Source organism: Podarcis raffonei, chromosome 5 (assembly GCF_027172205.1).
Source record: "Podarcis raffonei isolate rPodRaf1 chromosome 5, rPodRaf1.pri, whole genome shotgun sequence".
Lineage (NCBI taxonomy): Eukaryota > Metazoa > Chordata > Lepidosauria > Squamata > Lacertidae > Podarcis > Podarcis raffonei.
Window position 1 is genome coordinate 73,791,190 of NC_070606.1, and position 17,003 is coordinate 73,808,192.

A 17,003-nucleotide genomic window follows, 5' to 3' on the forward strand; every position below is an offset into this window, starting at 1 on the left:
CCCATTTGTGGAATGCTCTCCCAAAGGAAGGCCCGCCTGGTGCCTTCACTGAATAGGCGAAAGTGTTTCTCTATTACCATGACTTGGGCTGATTAACATTCTATGGTATTTTAAATGTGTTTGTGGAAGGGAAGTTATTGGTTTGTTTTTGTTTTATTTTGTATTTTGTGTTCTCGTTTTGTATTTTTACACCCTGTGATCTTCAGATAAAGGTATACAAATGTAATAAATAATAATATCCACACAACCTAAATGTAAAGGGAGGGTTCACAGCTAACACTCTCTCCTCTCAGCTAAGGACATCAAATACATTTATTAGCTTCATAGGGATGCGTGTTCATGGAATTTTCCACAGTATGCCCTTCATCTGAAATATTTATTAAAATACCGGTATACTTACATTATGCCCATGATTCTAACTCTAAGTGTAATATGCTTACATTACACCCATGATAAAACCCTCAGGCTATTCTACTGCTGATCATAGTTTCAGATAAGTTTCTTTATTCTCCGCACAATGATGTATCTGCTACTAAATATGGCCTCCTCCCCTAAGTGCTCCTGAACTTCATGGTAGAATTCAGCTATTCTTTCTTGAATTATCCATTCACTCTTCCCTCTGATGTATTAACACAGTGATTCCCATATGCTTTCAGTTCGCTGCGGAACATCAAGAAAAAAACTGTGTTTCTTGTGCTATCATTTGAACTAGGAACAATATTAATAGTGGAGAATATGATGCAATACTGTAATAGGACCTGTGTTATTTTCTTATGCTCTTTGATGCTGGCCGCCATCTTTGCCACCGATGTTCCTTCTAAGCCTTATTGAACTATAAATAAATGCACTGATTAGGTATTTACAGAAATACCTATTTGTTGGCAATGTTGCCACAAAAGCTCCCACAGGTGGATTTAAAACCAGTATTAAAAACCAGCCTGTATCTGTATTGGATTAGAAACTTATATGCTTTTATTGTTAATGTTTGGTGGAAAGTAAACCATTAATTAATTAACAGTAGATTTCAAGACAAGTCAAGCCAATGAAAAAATAAATGCTCAGGTGGAATAACCTCACAGTTCAAACATGAAAAACTGCAGGAAAAAACCACATTTAAGCACTGCATTTATTAGCAGTTTTTGATATTTACAGTTCCTTCACCAACAAAATTGAAGGAGGGAGAGAGGAAGCCTTCAGGATAAGAATATTATTGGTAATAAGAAGTGTGATGAAAGCTTGAAGCTCACTAAGGTTTAATGAGACTGCAAATCTACCACTGGCAAGGAACAAACAGGAAAAGGCAAAATAACAACAAATATAAATATCATTGTTCAAGAAATATTAAGAATTTTTTTTTTGCTGATATGACATTTGAATTAAAGTTGCAATATGTGGAGAAATCAGTAAAATAACTGAATAAGGTGATACCCTAATCCAGCAGCAGTGCAGCAAGAGACTGTTACTAAAGTGAATCCAGGAAATGTTTTACAGATTAGATAGCACCATAATGAGTACAGATTCATTATCAAGAAGGGGCTTAATTATTTGGCTTGGTAATGGTCAATAGCAGTTAATAGCCTTGGGAGGGAATCATTCACCGTACTGCATTTTTAGAGACAGTGCAGCATTGCTTTGTTAAGTGTCTGGTGATCACACTGGATATTTAATCCTAGAAACATATAGCCACACATGATAAATGATGCTAGTATTTAGGATTAGTGATTATAAAATATTCAGGTAAGAAACGCACAGTTGGGTACATCAAACAAGCAAACAAGACAAATGGTTTTTATTTTTCCTTTACAAAAGTCAAAGGGAAACACAAAATTCACATTACAGGAAAGAAGTAATCAAAACCGGAACAAAAATTTGCAAGAACCAGGTCTAAAAGGAAAAACAGAGGCCAATCTAGATAATGTGTTTCAGCAACAAAGAATAGACTTATACACCCCAGATGAAACCGATATTTTATCTTTTTAAAAAAATTACATTTGCATGCCACACTTCCTTCATAAGGTTATCCTATTTAATGCAGTGAACCTCATGGTAAAGCAGGAATTTGAATCCGGGTTCCATGGGCCCCAAACCAATCAATTACAAGATAGAATATAAACGAATAATAATGATTAAAACAACAACAACAGAGGAGTTTCAACAGTAGTAAATTATTAGCTAATACAAATGTGTTCTGCAAATACTGTTTATTCACAAGTTGTTTCAGGGAGCTTATAAGAATGTTGCATTTTCTAATTCTGGTATGCAGCAGGTTATGCCTGCAGTACATTAGGAACAGATGGATAACTGAGTTAGAAGGGGGATATTAATGGCTGATTGCTGCAGGGGCAGACTGACAATTTGCTGAGCTATGAGCAAGCTGCCTGTTCCCTTTAAGCAGTGAGAAGACACTGGATGCATACTGGTGGAAAGCTTTACCCAACATGGTGTTGAATTTTTATTTCTGAATCACAGAGGACTGGCAATCAAACAGAACTAGTCTTTTTCTGACCAATTTCTAATATATGGACTCCATAGATAATATTCACTGGATCATATTTTTGCAAGCTCTTGTAACTAGCCCAAACGATAGCATGAAAGACTTTATGGAAATAATTTCACCTGATTCCCATAGTGAATGCAAAACTCAAAACATTAAGAAAGTTTGCTTGTCTGAATCTAAATCCTGATTCACTCTAGGCTCAGGGACGGACTTTGGTAATACGGCACCCAGAGTGAGGACAAAATTTGGTGCCCCACCAATTACTTCTTATTTTCACAATAACTCTTTTTGGTCCAGTTGCTTTTTTATGGGTCTTCTCAGCAGCTACTCATATAAATACAGATGATGGTGATTTTGCACTCCCTTGTTTTGACGTCCTCTGCGGAGGAACTGCCTTGTTGCTGTTGTTTAGTCGTTTAGTCGTGTCCGACTCTTCGTGACCCCATGGACCAGAGCACGCCAGGCACTTCTGTCCTCCACTGCCTCCCGCAGTTTGATCAAACTCATGCTGGTAGCTTCAAGAACACCATCCAACCATCTCATCCTCTGTCGTCCCCTTCTCCTTGTGCCCTCCATCTTTCCCAACATCAGGGTCTTTTCCAGGGAGTCTTCTCTTTTCATGAGGTGGCCAAAGTATTGGAGCCTCAGCTTCACGATCTGTCCTTCCAGTGAGCACTCAGGGCTGATTTCCTTAAGAATGGATGCGTTTGATCTTCTTGCAGTCCATGGGACTCTCAAGCGTCTCCTCCAGCACCATAATTCAAAAGCATCAATTCTTTGGCGATCAGCCTTCTTTATGGTCCAGCTCTCACTTCCATACATCACTACTGGGAAAACCATAGCTTTTACCATACGGACCTTTGTTGGCAAGGTGATCTGCCTGCACCACCCTAAATCTCTAAATCTGGCACTGCTGGCCTTCTTGAGTACTGTGCCCATTGTTGAACTGGTTGCTTTTTCTTTAGTAACATTCAATGGTCTGTGTGCAACTGACACTTCAGAGCTGCCCATATGTGCCTAGAGTTTAAATCAAGCCATGTTCGTCAACCTGAGAAGGTAGCTCATATTGAAGATGGAAAACCATGGATCTTAATCCATCATGGCTAGTTATCACTTACAGCCTTTTTCTCAATGAGCTTGTCTAAATTAGTTATTATTTTTAAAAGGTTTTATTACAATGAAGCCGGAGATAAATCTTATGCTATAAAATAATAATAATAATCTTTTAAAGCCATTCAAGTGGCGACCACATAACAAACGGTAATCTAAAATTAAAGGGCTGTAGTAAATGCTGCAGCAACAAAGTGGACATTATTTCAAGCACACACAGATATAGAATAACCTTGAAGATAACTGATCATAAACAGAGGGAATCCCATTTTGTAAAGGCTCAAAACCAATGGAATCCACTCAGGAGGTTCCTGCATTCTAGCATCCTGAGAGAGAGAGCACTATTAATTTGCCCATAAATCATCTCAACCACTTTCATAAGGGTTTCTCTCATTAACCTGAGATTTTAGCTAATCAAACATGGCAGGTGGAAAACTATTTTAAAAAATGAAGTTCACATTCAAATCTAAGCCTTGCTCGGCTTGGAGGTCAAATATGGAACAGCAGAAATTAGAAGTGAAATTCAAAGTGAAATGAATGCAGCTAGTCTCCTTAATATATTATACAACTGAAACACGATGCTCAACAGGAATTACAGAAGTATTTAAGCATGAGTTGCTAAATCTGAAACTTATCTTTACCAATTCTTTTTTATCATTCTCCAATGCTCTCCAATGCCTTCTCTACATTAATTGCTTAAGAATCTTGCCTTCCTCATTTCCTGCAGCTCAAGAGTTTGGCACCTTGCCCACAGATCTGATCTTTATGATGCAAATGGGTCATGCACTAAAACTTCTTTATTAGCTCCCTTTATCATCTGTTCTCACCACATATTTCATGCTTCTATTACGTGCTGCACTTCCCCAAGCAGGGGGGGCAGCTCTGGTTTATTTTAGATGAGATACTGAGAACCAGAATTTGAATTAAAGGATGGTGGGGGAAACAGACAAGTCTCCCTACATCCTATAATGGCTCCCTTAGCCACTATTTTTTTAAAGACATTGGAAGGCCGTGGCTGGGCTACAGTAGGGGTGGTGGAATCGGGAGGTGCCTTCAGTTGGAAGCAAATCCACTTACCTTGTATCAGGTTCCGAGAAAGCTATACATCCAGTTCTACCTAACTGCAGCTATACTTCCACATCTCTCTACTTCCCTCCTCCTAACTAAATTCAAGGAAGTAGAAGCAGAAGCAGAAGCAGAAGCAGAAGAAGAAGAAGAAGGAGACGTAGCAGCAGCAGCCGCCGCCGCAGCCTGGTTGTTCATCATTAATTCCCTGTCAAACACATGTCCCAGACCCCACATCTGCAAACAAATTGCCCAGCAGTAACTGAGCACCACTAATCTTATTTTGTCAAGTCCTCAACTGCCGATCATGCAAATTATAGTAAGAGACTCATTTATAGGAATCAAGTCACAGTAACCTGACAGTCAAACTCACAGCACCTCCTTCCTCTTTTTCCCTTTCTCCCAAAGTTATGTATTTCCACCATTGCTTCATTTTATTTTATAGTTACTGTACATTGCTTCTCCCAAACTCCAGGGCTTTTTAGTGTATTCTAGCCCATGGTCTATGTTTTCCCAGGGAGCCGAAAATTAGCATTTCAGAGTGCACAATCTCTTCTCAGCATGTAGCTACAATTAAGCGCAATGAAGGAAAGCAAGATTTTCCCCAGAGAAGGGCTCCTTTTCCCTGAAAATTTCAGGGCAGTCTAAAAATAGCCATATGTGCAACTTAACACACCTGCTTTTCCAAGCTGCTATCTCTCAGACAAATGCAATGTGTCTGTATTTTAATCTCACTTCCCACCCCAAGCCTCAAAATAAAGGCAATGGAGTGGGTGATGGCATGCAAGAGAAAGCTAATTCTCACGAGAGGTGAAAAGGGGATAAACTAAATTGATGTGATTTTCCCCCCCAGTGTGAACGATTGAATGCATTGTTTTCTTTGCCAAATTATTATCTTCTAGCAGTTATCAGCACTAGACTACTATGCTTAGGCTATTTTGCAGTATAAGGTCAATTAGGCAACATATTTAGAGCAGCTAACAGGAGACCTGTGGCACCATTCTATTGTACAGGTAACTGCCATAACACAAAAAATGCTATGCCCCAGACCTCTGCAAGAAAATTTTGTTGCAAATCAATAATGACTGGCAGCTGTTACAATGTTTGCTTGGGAAAATGTCTTTAAACATGTCTGCAGATCCATTGAAAAGGAATAAACACATCAGGAACATGAAAAACTGGTGTTCTCCACGTGTTGCTGTATCAAAACTCTCATCGGCCCCAGCTACTAAGGCGTTGGTCAGGGATGATGGGAGTTGTAGTCCAGCAGCTTCTGGAAAGCACATTATCTGCTTCTGACCTGGGGGGAATTGTTTCCCACTGCAACCCTGGAATACAGTCTTGGTTTGGGTTCGGCTAGCCAAATTCCTGTGGAAAGCCCGCAAGCAGAACATAACTGTAGAAGCCATTTTCTTATCTGTGTAACCCTAAATAATCTGGCATCGTCAGCAAACTTGGCCACCTCACTGCTCACTCCAGGTCAAATTAAAAACCACCGGCCTCAATACACCATGGGTAATAATTTAGTTAAGACAACAGAGTGCTCACAGGAAGAGGAGGAGAGACAAAGGGAGGGGAAACAGGATGCCAGCGAAGCTTGTAGAGAAGGAGGCCCTATGGAAGGCAATAATGAATTCAGGAAAGGAAAAGAAATTCTAGGGAACTCTGGTATTCTAAGACAACTATAGGTTTTAGTGTTAAAAGCTTAGAAAAGAGTGGGGAGGTCCTCAAAAGGTGACTGCAAAAATATTGCTTAACAAGAGAGGGTCATCTTGACTTGCAGAAAGAAGTACCTAAGATCTCAGGTTTCTCAAAGTCAGTAGTAATGTGATACAGTGATGCTTGACTGAAGTTTGATATTAATGGTCTCCTGAGATCCTACACTACCTGAATAATGAGGTGAAGATACAATCTTGCTTGTGCTAATAGATGGTTTCCACCAAGAAACTTAAACTTTGATTTGCTCTGTGCAGCTAGGTATCTTTTAGCTCACAGTCATTCTAACAACAAAGGAAATGGTTTGAGCCAAGGTGATAGAACCTTCTGAAATTCTTTTGTCAGTGGTTTTGCCGACCTGCAAGTGCTGTGCTGTTCACCAGCTGCCCTCTCAGCATTACCAAGCCCCAGAGCTAACTGGGATCTGGATGACATGGTCTATAAAAAAAAATCCACAATAAGTCAAGAAGGGATGCTTCCTTGAGTAGAACTGGAGGGGGTGGGGAACACAGCCCACCTTGAATGAGGTCAAAAATTGTATATCCAATTTTCTTTTGTAATAACACAAACATATATTTTGTTAAAATAAATTTGGAGCGAATAGCTTTAGGAAGCCAATTCAGGTTTGGCTAAGCGCCAATATCCGATTGTCTCACCAAGTGCTGTTACTATTTATATATTCACTGGGGGAAGCAGAGGCACAAAAATAATTCAAAATGCCAGATATAAACTGCTGACCTTGTGTCAGTTTATAGGTCTCTGCCTAGCTATTAAGTGGGTCACCCATTTTACTCCAACAAGAGATAAGAGTCCAGTGTTAAGCTATTAAAGAACACTTTAATTGTTAGGCCAGGATATGGTATAAAAAGAGAAGAGAAGTCTTGATCCACAATACAGCCCAGGTATACAAGAAATAATGCTGTGCTTTGATAAAAGGAACAGACTGGAAACAGCAATGTCTTTAGCCTTGGGTGAAATTCTGAATCAACATTTTAGCACCGATGACTAATGCGAAGGCTTTATTATTGAAAGCTTCCATAAAAGCTGAGAGCAAATCAACTTACACAACAGGCATTTCCAGGCAGAAACAAGCTACAAAAAAAATTATGCTTCCTGCCATCACACAATGTTCCCATTTGACACATCTCTGGCATGAATTTAGGAAGATGAAATCTGCTGGGTGATCCTAGGGCCCTGCTTTGCTAGACAGCTCCTACATAAAGGCTAACATTGACAAAGCTTACATCACAATCCCCTGTACTTGTAATGGCACAGTCAACTCCACAATTGTTGTATAGAAACAGAAGCCAATACAGCAACACTGATAGACGAACCCACATATGTAGCAACCCCACCGCCATCTATGAACCATGAGGTTACTCACTTCATGGCAGCAATCCCACACTACTCAACACAGAGACCGTAGGCTGTCCATGTATCCAGTGCAAGTGTGCGCATGCACATCACACCAACCAGGCAGGGCAAAATAGCACACCATGTCAGTGAAGATCTGTGTTGTCTGGAGATACTACTAATGGTGTGTAGCAGCTGGCTGTAGAATTAGAATCATAGAATCATAGAATCATAGAGTTGGAAGAGACCACAAGGGCCATCGAGTCCAACCCCCTGCCAAGCAGGAAACACCATCAGAGCACTCCTGACATATGGTTGTCAAGCCTCTGCTTAAAGACCTCCAAAGAAGGAGACTCCACCACACTCCTTGGCAGCAAATTCCACTGTCGAACAGCTCTTACTGTCAGGAAGTTCTTCCTAATGTTTAGGTGGAATCTTCTTTCTTGTAGTTTGGATCCATTGCTCCGTGTCCGCTTCTCTGGAGCAGCAGAAAACAACCTTTCTCCCTCCTCTATGTGACATCCTTTTATATATTTGAACATGGCTATCATATCACCCCTTAACCTCCTCTTCTCCAGGCTAAACATGCCCAGCTCCCTTAGCCATTCCTCATAAGGCATCGTTTCCAGGCCTTTGACCATTTTGGTTGCCCTCCTCTGGACACGTTCCAGTTTGTCAGTGTCCTTCTTGAACTGTGGTGCCCAGAACTGGACACAGTACTCCAGGTGAGGTCTGACCAGAGCAGAATACAGTGGCACTATTACTTCCCTTGATCTAGATGCTATACTCCTATTGATGCAGCCCATAATTGCATTGGCTTTTTTAGCTGCCGCGTCACACTGTTGGCTCATGTCAAGTTTGTGGTCAACCAAGACTCCTAGATCCTTTTCACATGTACTGCTCTCAAGCTAGGTGTCACCCATCTTGTATTTGTGCCTCTCATTTTTTTGCCCAAGTGCAATACTTTACATTTCTCCCTGTTAAAATTCATCTTGTTTGTTTTGGCCCAGTTCTCTAATCTGTCAAGGTCGTTTTTGAAGTGTGATCCTGTCCTCTGGGGTGTTAGCCACCCCTCCCAGTTTGGTGTCATCTGCAAATTTGATCAGGATGCCCTTGAGTCCATCATCCAAGTCGTTGATAAAGATGTTGAATAAGACCGGGCCTAAGACAGAACCCTGTGGCACCCCACTAATCACTCTTCTCCAGGATGAAGAGGAACCATTGATGAGCACCCTTTGGGTTTGGTCAGTCAGCCAGTTACAAATCCACTGAGTGGTAGCATAGTCAAGACCGCATTTTACCAGCTTCTTTACAAGAATATCATGGGGCACCTTGTCAAGTGCCTTGCTGAAATCAAGGTAGGCTACATCCACTGCGTTCCCTTCATCTACCAGGGTTGTAATTCTGTCAAAAAATGAGATCAGGTTAGTCTGACATGACTTATTTTTCAGAAATCCATGCTGACTATTGGTGATCACAGCATTCCTTTCTAGGTGCTCACAGACTGTTTGCTTAATGATCTGCTCCAGAATCTTCCCTGCTATTGATGTCAGACTGACTGGGCGGTAATTATTTGGGTCCTCTCTTTTCCCCTTTTTGAAAATAGGCACAACATTTGCCCTCCTCCAGTCTGCCGGGACTTCGCCTGTTCTCCAGGAATTCTCAAAGATGACTGCCAGTGGTTCTGAGATCACATCTGCCAGTTCTTTTAGTACTCTTGGATGCAGTTCATCTGGCCCTGGAGACTTGAATACATCTAAACTAGCCAAGTATTCTTGTACTATCTCCTTAGTTATTCAGGGCTGTGTTTCCTCTGCTGAATCATTTGCTCCAAATTCTTCAGGTCGGGCATTGTTTTCTTTATCGGAGAAGACTGAGGAAAAGAATGCATTGAGGAGTTCAGCCCTTTCTGTGTCCCCTGTTTGCATTTCACCATCTTCTCCTCTGAGTGACCCCACTGTTTCTTTGTTCTTCCTTTTGCTACGAACATACCCATAAAAGCCTTTTTTAGCCCTGAGTTAGTCAGGGTCCTATTAACTTGGCTATTTCTTGATCCCAGGACACATATGCTTCATGAGTCTGCTGCATTTATTTATTTCTGTAGCACACTGCATCATATTCAGTTGGATACATGGCCATAATTGTAATCATTGCTGAAGGTAATCAAACTGCAATTTTCAATGGCAAAATTATTGAAGTATGGTGGCACCTGCCCTTTGAAATTCGCTCCCATGACAATATTCAACAGTCACCATCTCTGCTGTTTTTCAGTGTATATAGAATACCTTTTTCTTTCAATTAAACTTTTACGTGGAGAACTTTATCCTAGTCTGATTCAGTAGAGGGGAGGGAGATATATATATATATATGTGTGTGTGTGTGTGTGTGTGTGTGTGTGTGTGGTGTGTGTGTGTGTTTTACGGCTGCCACTGTTCTATAACTGAGAAAGTTGAGATCTTTCCCAGTCTGCATCTGTATTCTAAGATGTTTTTATTGTTTTATTGTTGTTTGCTGCCCTGGGCTTGTTTGGGAGGAAAGGTTGTATATAAATTTAACGAAGAAATAAACAATTGTGTATTTCATCATTATAACCCATCCTGGGATCTTATGAGAAAAGGTTGATAATAAATCTAACAGAATAAAATAAAATGCATGAATGAATAATAAATAAATAAGCAAGCAAGCATGTGTACAGGGCACACATATATTACACCAACCAGGCAGACCTTTCCAGGGAAGACCATCCCAGAGGAGATCAGTTACTCATTCGCTGTGGAGTTATTCACAGTCCTATTATCCTGCCTATTCGCTGATCCTAGGAACCACATACTTCATGAGCCTGCTAGCATTCCCCATCTTTTCCTAACACACTGCATCAAATTCAATTGGATATCATTGAAAAATACTGTATTTACTGATGATAATAAATTGCAACTTGCTGGATAAGATATGCCGTGAAATTCATTAAGCATAAGATTTTAAATTCTAGACAAGGAGTGACAAAGTGCAACCTGAAGTGCTGCTTCAGGTTTTCCCTAATTACTCTAAGGAGTCAGTAAACCGGACTATAGGGACATAAATACCCCAACAGAGAACACAAGCCTTCTTAAAGATGCCAACATTTATTGCTTACCTTCCGGACACTGGCAGCTGAATCCGCCAACATTAGAAATGCAGGTACCTCCATTTTGACATGGCTGTTGACTGCAGTAGTCAATTTCTGACTGACACAGGACTCCAGTATATCCTTCAGCATGATGGAATGGTTTGTTTTGAAACACAGAGACAAGGAGAAATTGGAAGCAGTTTATTGTTAGGTCTGAACGCAAGCAGAATGCTACAGGTGGTCTTAGCTAGGGATAGAAAATTTCATCCTGTCTGCATTTTTAAACAAGCCAACCTGATTTACACCTCACACACTAATAATTGGACAGGACTGTAATTATCCTTCAGATTTTGAACCTCTCCTAATTTTGTGATACAGTTCTGGGCCAAAGGAAAAATAACAAAATACGGGGCGGGGGAGAGAGACATGCATTTAGGGAAAAAGTTTCGAAATGTGCACACTGAGGTAAAATCCATACTTTTTATATATAGTGATAAAATAAGTACAGTGGTACCTCAGGTTACATACGCTTCAGGTTACATACGCTTCAGGTTACAGACTCCACTAACCCAGAAATAGCGCTTCAGGTTAAGAATTTTGTTTCAGGATGAGAACAGAAATCGGGCTCCGGCAGCACGACAGCAGCAGGAGGCCCCATTAGCTAAAGTGGTGCTTCTGGTTAAGAACAGTTTCAGGTTAAGAACGGACCTCCGGAACGAATTAAATACTTAACCTGAGGTATCACTGTATTTAAATTCAGAGAGAGATAAACACATGGGGGGATTAACTTACGTGTGAATGGATTGAACCTGACATGGACTGGCAATCGCTTGCCTTAACTATGGATTAGGGAACCAATCCAACTTCAAACCATGGTTTACAACCCTGGCTTGGCTTTTGGTAAGGCTATCAGTGCCCATTAGCCATGGTGGCTATGATCATTAATACCAGTTAATGGAAAGAGTGTTTATGTGCTCAGGAGGGAAGAGGGTTTATATGCTCGCTCTTTTCCCACAGCCATCTGGTTGACCACAGTGAGAACAGGGTGCTAGCCTGGGTGGGCCACTTATCTAATCCTGCAGGGTCATCTTTTGTCCTTATGGAGGAAGTTTGGGCATGGAAAAACTTGCCTCTCATGTTCAGCCTCCCCAATTTCTATATGAAGTCTAGAATAGGAGAATTATGCTACTATCACTTCCAGATACTTTCAAACTAAAGTCCGGATTTGTTCACAATAGCTTCTGAAGCAAAAATGAAAAACCCACTTGAAATGACTGAGGTGGTGTTCCATTTTTATTTTTCTCTCAGATATTGTTATGGTCAAGCTATATTCATGTCCACTGAATGAACAGATTTCACTCACTTATGACCTTAACTATACAGTTTATTCAAGGAACTCTACTTTAAGTTCAATTACAGACTAATTTATCTCCTCAAATGTACTTTGCAGTTAATAGAATTTAAAGCATTACTTAACTATATTTACATATCTTTCTTGTTAAGGCTATGCTTGGGTGCATTTGCATATTTATATTAAATGTAACAGATTAAGACATACGTGCATTGAGAGTTAATTTCCTCCTACCACCAGTGTTTAACTCAGGTTCAAAATGTTAATATAAACTATTTGTCTGTATTTATAAAGTGGAGGTGGGGGATTGAAATGCAGTACAGAAATATCAAGCCTACAGGACATGAAATATCTGCCATTTATGCAAAAGGTAGCTCTGCACTTCCAACATTTAATGATGTTTAAATTGTGGTCCCTTCACTCAACAAGGCTAAGGGAAGTTTCCGATAAGAGGAGATAATATTAGAGTGCCGTTCATTTATGCTGTTGCAATGGATTAGAGACAGGCTGGTCTTGGGCAAGGGAAGATCTTTACCACAGCTATGTATCGAACAGGTCACCTCTTCTTCTGTCTAACCAATCCTGCATGACTTCACTACCCATGCCTGCTGATTTCTACTGTGGCTTTGCTGCAGATGTAATACAGTTCTACGCCCAGGTAAGTAATTTCCCCAGGAAATTACTTCCTTGTATATGAGAGAGTTTCAGGAGCCTGATATAGATTAGGAGCATAGAGCATGGGAAGAGGTTACCTTCTCACTGTAATCTTTGTAAAACCAAAAAAAACCCTCCCCCCCAAAATGCCAAGTAGCAGCAGAAGAAAATGCTCTTATTGGAACCAATAAGGGCATTTCTTTTCCTTTTGAAATTTGGCATTTTGATTGGTGATATTATTATTTGCAACCATGTGGGTGGACAGGATTAAACCTCACCCCACCCCCAGACACACATGCCACAATCCTGATTAGGGGAGCCCTGATTAGGGGATCTTACTTTTGAGTTAAAAAGCCATATGGACTTGCACAGTGCATGTTTAAGGCAACATGTAGTTGACTCTCATTCTCAAAAAATACAGGACTTTGTTCTGAAAAGCAAAGCTTAAAGACACTATGCCAGGGGTTTTCAACCATTGTGCTATGGTCAGGGGTGCCTCAGGCAACACTGGCCTCTGTCCCTCTTACTTCCCCCACCTCCTTTGATGCCCTCTCACGTCTCTGCCTCCCAAAGGCTTGCACAGCTATTAATTGCAGCAGCCCTGGCAGAGGGCCTTCTCGGTAGTGGCACCTCCCACCAGATGTCAAAGAGAAAAACAACCACCAGACTTTAGAAGACATCTGAAGGCAGCCCTGTTTAGGGAAGCTTTTAATGTTTAATAGGTTATTGTAATATTCTGTTGGAATCCCCCCAGAGTGGCTGGGGAATCCCAGCCAGATGGGCGGGGTATAAATAAATTATTATTATTATTATTATTATTATTATTATTATTATTATTATTATTAGTTCCATAGACGAATGGTGTCTCTGGAAGGCACCTCTCTTCGGGGCAAAGGAGCAACTCAGAGATCAGGGACAGCAGCAGCAGCTGCCCAGAGGACTCCCAAGGAGAGGGGGCTAAGGGAACACTCCACAAGGGAGCGTGTTCGAAAAAGGTGAGAGGCGTCCAGCTCTGCAGGCAAGGGGTGACATAACTGGGCTCTTGAGCCCCACAGGGGTGCCACGGAAAGAATGTGGTTGGTTAAGGGAGCTGTGGACTCAAAAGTTGAAAAACCTCTGCACTATGCAAAAGGACACAATTCCAAGCACAATGTTAAACATACCAGTAGGGCAAGTACAGGTGAAATTGCTTCCATCATGCTTTTCTGTGATGTCCACACAGCTTCCATTGTTCTGACATGGATTGCTTTGACACGCATCAAATTCTTCACAGAGACCACCCAAATACTGACTTTCACAGTCACAGAAAAAAGTTTCCTAGAACAAACAGATTAAAAAACGAACTTTATAAAAATGAAACCTCAAAGCTTCTTTTGAAACCAAGATCTTGATCAAGGTTACAGAGAATGATCAATTAAGAAAACTTAAAAGATCTACAGGGGGGAAATAACACATTAAAGGTACTTATACAAGAAAAACTGCTACGGAACTTAAGATTTCTGCCAACTAAGCCTAACACAAGCTTTATCATAGACTGCACAAAGACTGAAGAGAATTCAAAGTGAAATATAGGATTAACACATTTTTTTAAAATCAAATCTAATTATTTGGCCAGAATTTCACATTCATGCAGCTGATGATTCCTCGATACAACATCACTGAATACAGTGGAGATTATTTCCAAGAAACTGCACAAATATTTCCTATGCAAACTCTCTTTGTACATTACAAGATGCAGTGCAAAGCATAAGCAAAAAAAGAATAACACATCAGCTCTTGGCTACGAGATGCCCTATGAGATGTGGAAGAAATACAAAAGAGGCAGAGCAAAAATAATCTTGTACAAATACTCTTCTGGTAAGTGGCGTATTTTGAACCTGTATGTTAGATATTCAGCATTTATTCTTTGGTACCTTGGTGATAATTTCCACTACTATTAGAAATGCGGGGGGGTGGGGGAGCTTACACAACAGTTATTTTGTTGTCCTAGAAACTGCAGTGCTTTTTATGCAACTGTTACACAAATCTCCACAGTACATTTGCCTTTATCAAGCATTTATATAAACCAAAAGCTAAATATAAGGTGTTTGTTATGTCCAGCCTTGCTTGCAAAAACTCACATCACAGGAGTGTCCTATATTTTGCATATATAGATTATTTCTCATGAGAAGCATCTGCCTTTCCAAAGCAGTTTCTTGGTCCTGTCTGAAACTATCATACACATTTGTCAAAAAAAATAGTTCAAATTAAACTATTTTAATTTTCCTGTTCTAGTCACATTTTCCCAATGTTTAATTCTCATCCTTTCCACCTGTCTTTCTGACTGCCGAATTAGAAGGATTGTCCTTCTGTTGTGCTACCTCACAAAAACGTTGAAATGGTCGTTATGCAAATCAAAGAGACATTTCTCCTTCAGTCTTTAAACTATTCTTGATGGGAAATACTAGGTAATGGAAAAAGTTTTCTGAGAAGACATAACATGTATTAAAATATGTGCTTATTTAAAGGGGGAAACACAGCAGCCCAATCGACTCATCACATCAAACCATAGTTTGAAACAAACCATAGTTTGGTGGGAATGTGCTAGAGCACACTGCTCAATAGTTCCTGCAACACTTCTCCCCTCTCCTGCTGTGCCACAGAAAAAACATGCCAAGGCAAAGTAGGACTGATGGGAGCTGAAGTCCAATAATACATGGAGGGCATCATATTGGCTATGCTACCTATAATTTCTTCAGATTTCTGCTAACAAGCAACCAACTAAATAGAGAAAACCCATGGCCTTATCCACTTAGGCTGTAAATCCTAAACCCAATGATGTGGAATAAGTCCCGCTGAGCTGAGTCAGACTTATTTTTTAGTAGACATGATAATATAGCACTGCTATATCATTATTATTATTATTATTATTATTATTATTATTATTATTACAGTGGTGCCTCGCAAGACGAAATTAATTCGTTCCGCAAGTTTTTTCTTCTTGCGAGTTTTTCGTCTTGCGAAGCACGGTTTCCCATAGGAATGCATTGAAAATCAATCAATGCGTTCCTAGGGAAACCGCCTTCAGACCAGGTCCGGGGACAGTCTGTCCCCCGACCTCTTCTGAAGGCTGGGGGGGGGGCAAGGACTTCTCCGCTGTCCCGGGGCAATCTGAAAATGCTGGTGGGCAGCAGCGAACGCTGTGCTGCCGCCCGCCAGCATTTTAAAAGCCCCCGGACAGCGGAGACTTCTCCGCTGTCCCGGGGCGATCTGAAAATGCTGGCCGGCGGCAGCGAACGCTTCGCTGCCGCCCTCCAGCATTTTAAAAGCTCCCGGGACAGCGGAGACTTCTCCGCTGTCCCGGGGCGATCTGAAAATGCTGGCGGGGGGCAGCGAACGCTGCGCTGCCGCCCGCCAGCATTTTAAAAGCCCCCGGACAGCGGAGACTTCTCCGCTGTCCCGGGGCGATCTGAAAATGCTGCGCTGCCGACCGCCAGCATTTTAAAAGCCCCCGGACAGCGGAGACTTCTCCGCTGTCCGGGGGCTTTTAAAATGCTGGCGGGCGGCAGCGCAGCCTTCGCTGCCGCCCGCCAGTATTTTCAGATCGCCCCGGGACAGCGGAGAAGTCTCCGCTGTCCGGGGGCTTTTAAAATGCTGGCGGGCGGCAGCGCAGCCTTCGCTGCCGCCCGCCAGTATTTTCAGATCGCCCCGGGACAGCGGAGAAGTCTCCGCTGTCCGGGGGCTTTAAAAATGCTGGCGGGCGGCAGCGCAGCCTTCGCTGCCGCCCGCCAGCATTTTCAGATCGCCCCAGGACAGCGGAGAAGTCTCCGCTGTCCCGGGAAGGCAGGCGGGGGGAGCAAAGACTTTTGCCCCCCGCCGGCTTTCAGAAGAGGTCCAGGACCTCTTCTGAAGGCCGGCGGTGGGCCAAAGTCTTTGCTCCCCCCCGCCTGCCTTCAAAAGCCATCGGGATAGCGGAGAAACGCGCTGCGCTTCTCCGCTATCCCGGGAAGGCAGGCGGGGGGGAGTAAAGACTTTTGCCCCCCGCCGGCCTTCAGAAGAGGTCCAGGACCTCTTCTGAAGGCCGGCGGAGATTTCCCTATGGGCTTTCTTCTTGCGAAGCAAGCCCATAGGGAAATTCATTTTGCAAAGCACCTCCAAAACAGAAAACTCTT

General features: G+C 41.8%; 1 protein-coding gene across 1 annotated transcript in view; it reads right to left on the reverse strand.

Moving 5' to 3' along the window:
- The window catches only part of DNER (delta/notch like EGF repeat containing), a 109,744-nt gene that overhangs the window by 19,335 nt on the left and 73,406 nt on the right, over nucleotides 1–17,003 (reverse strand). The window contains exons 6-7 of the mRNA XM_053390130.1: nucleotides 14,016–14,169; nucleotides 10,875–10,988 (exon numbers count right to left, since the gene is read on the reverse strand). Coding sequence (XP_053246105.1) covers nucleotides 10,875–10,988; nucleotides 14,016–14,169 — 268 coding nt within the window. The remainder of the gene's footprint in view (nucleotides 1–10,874; nucleotides 10,989–14,015; nucleotides 14,170–17,003) is intronic.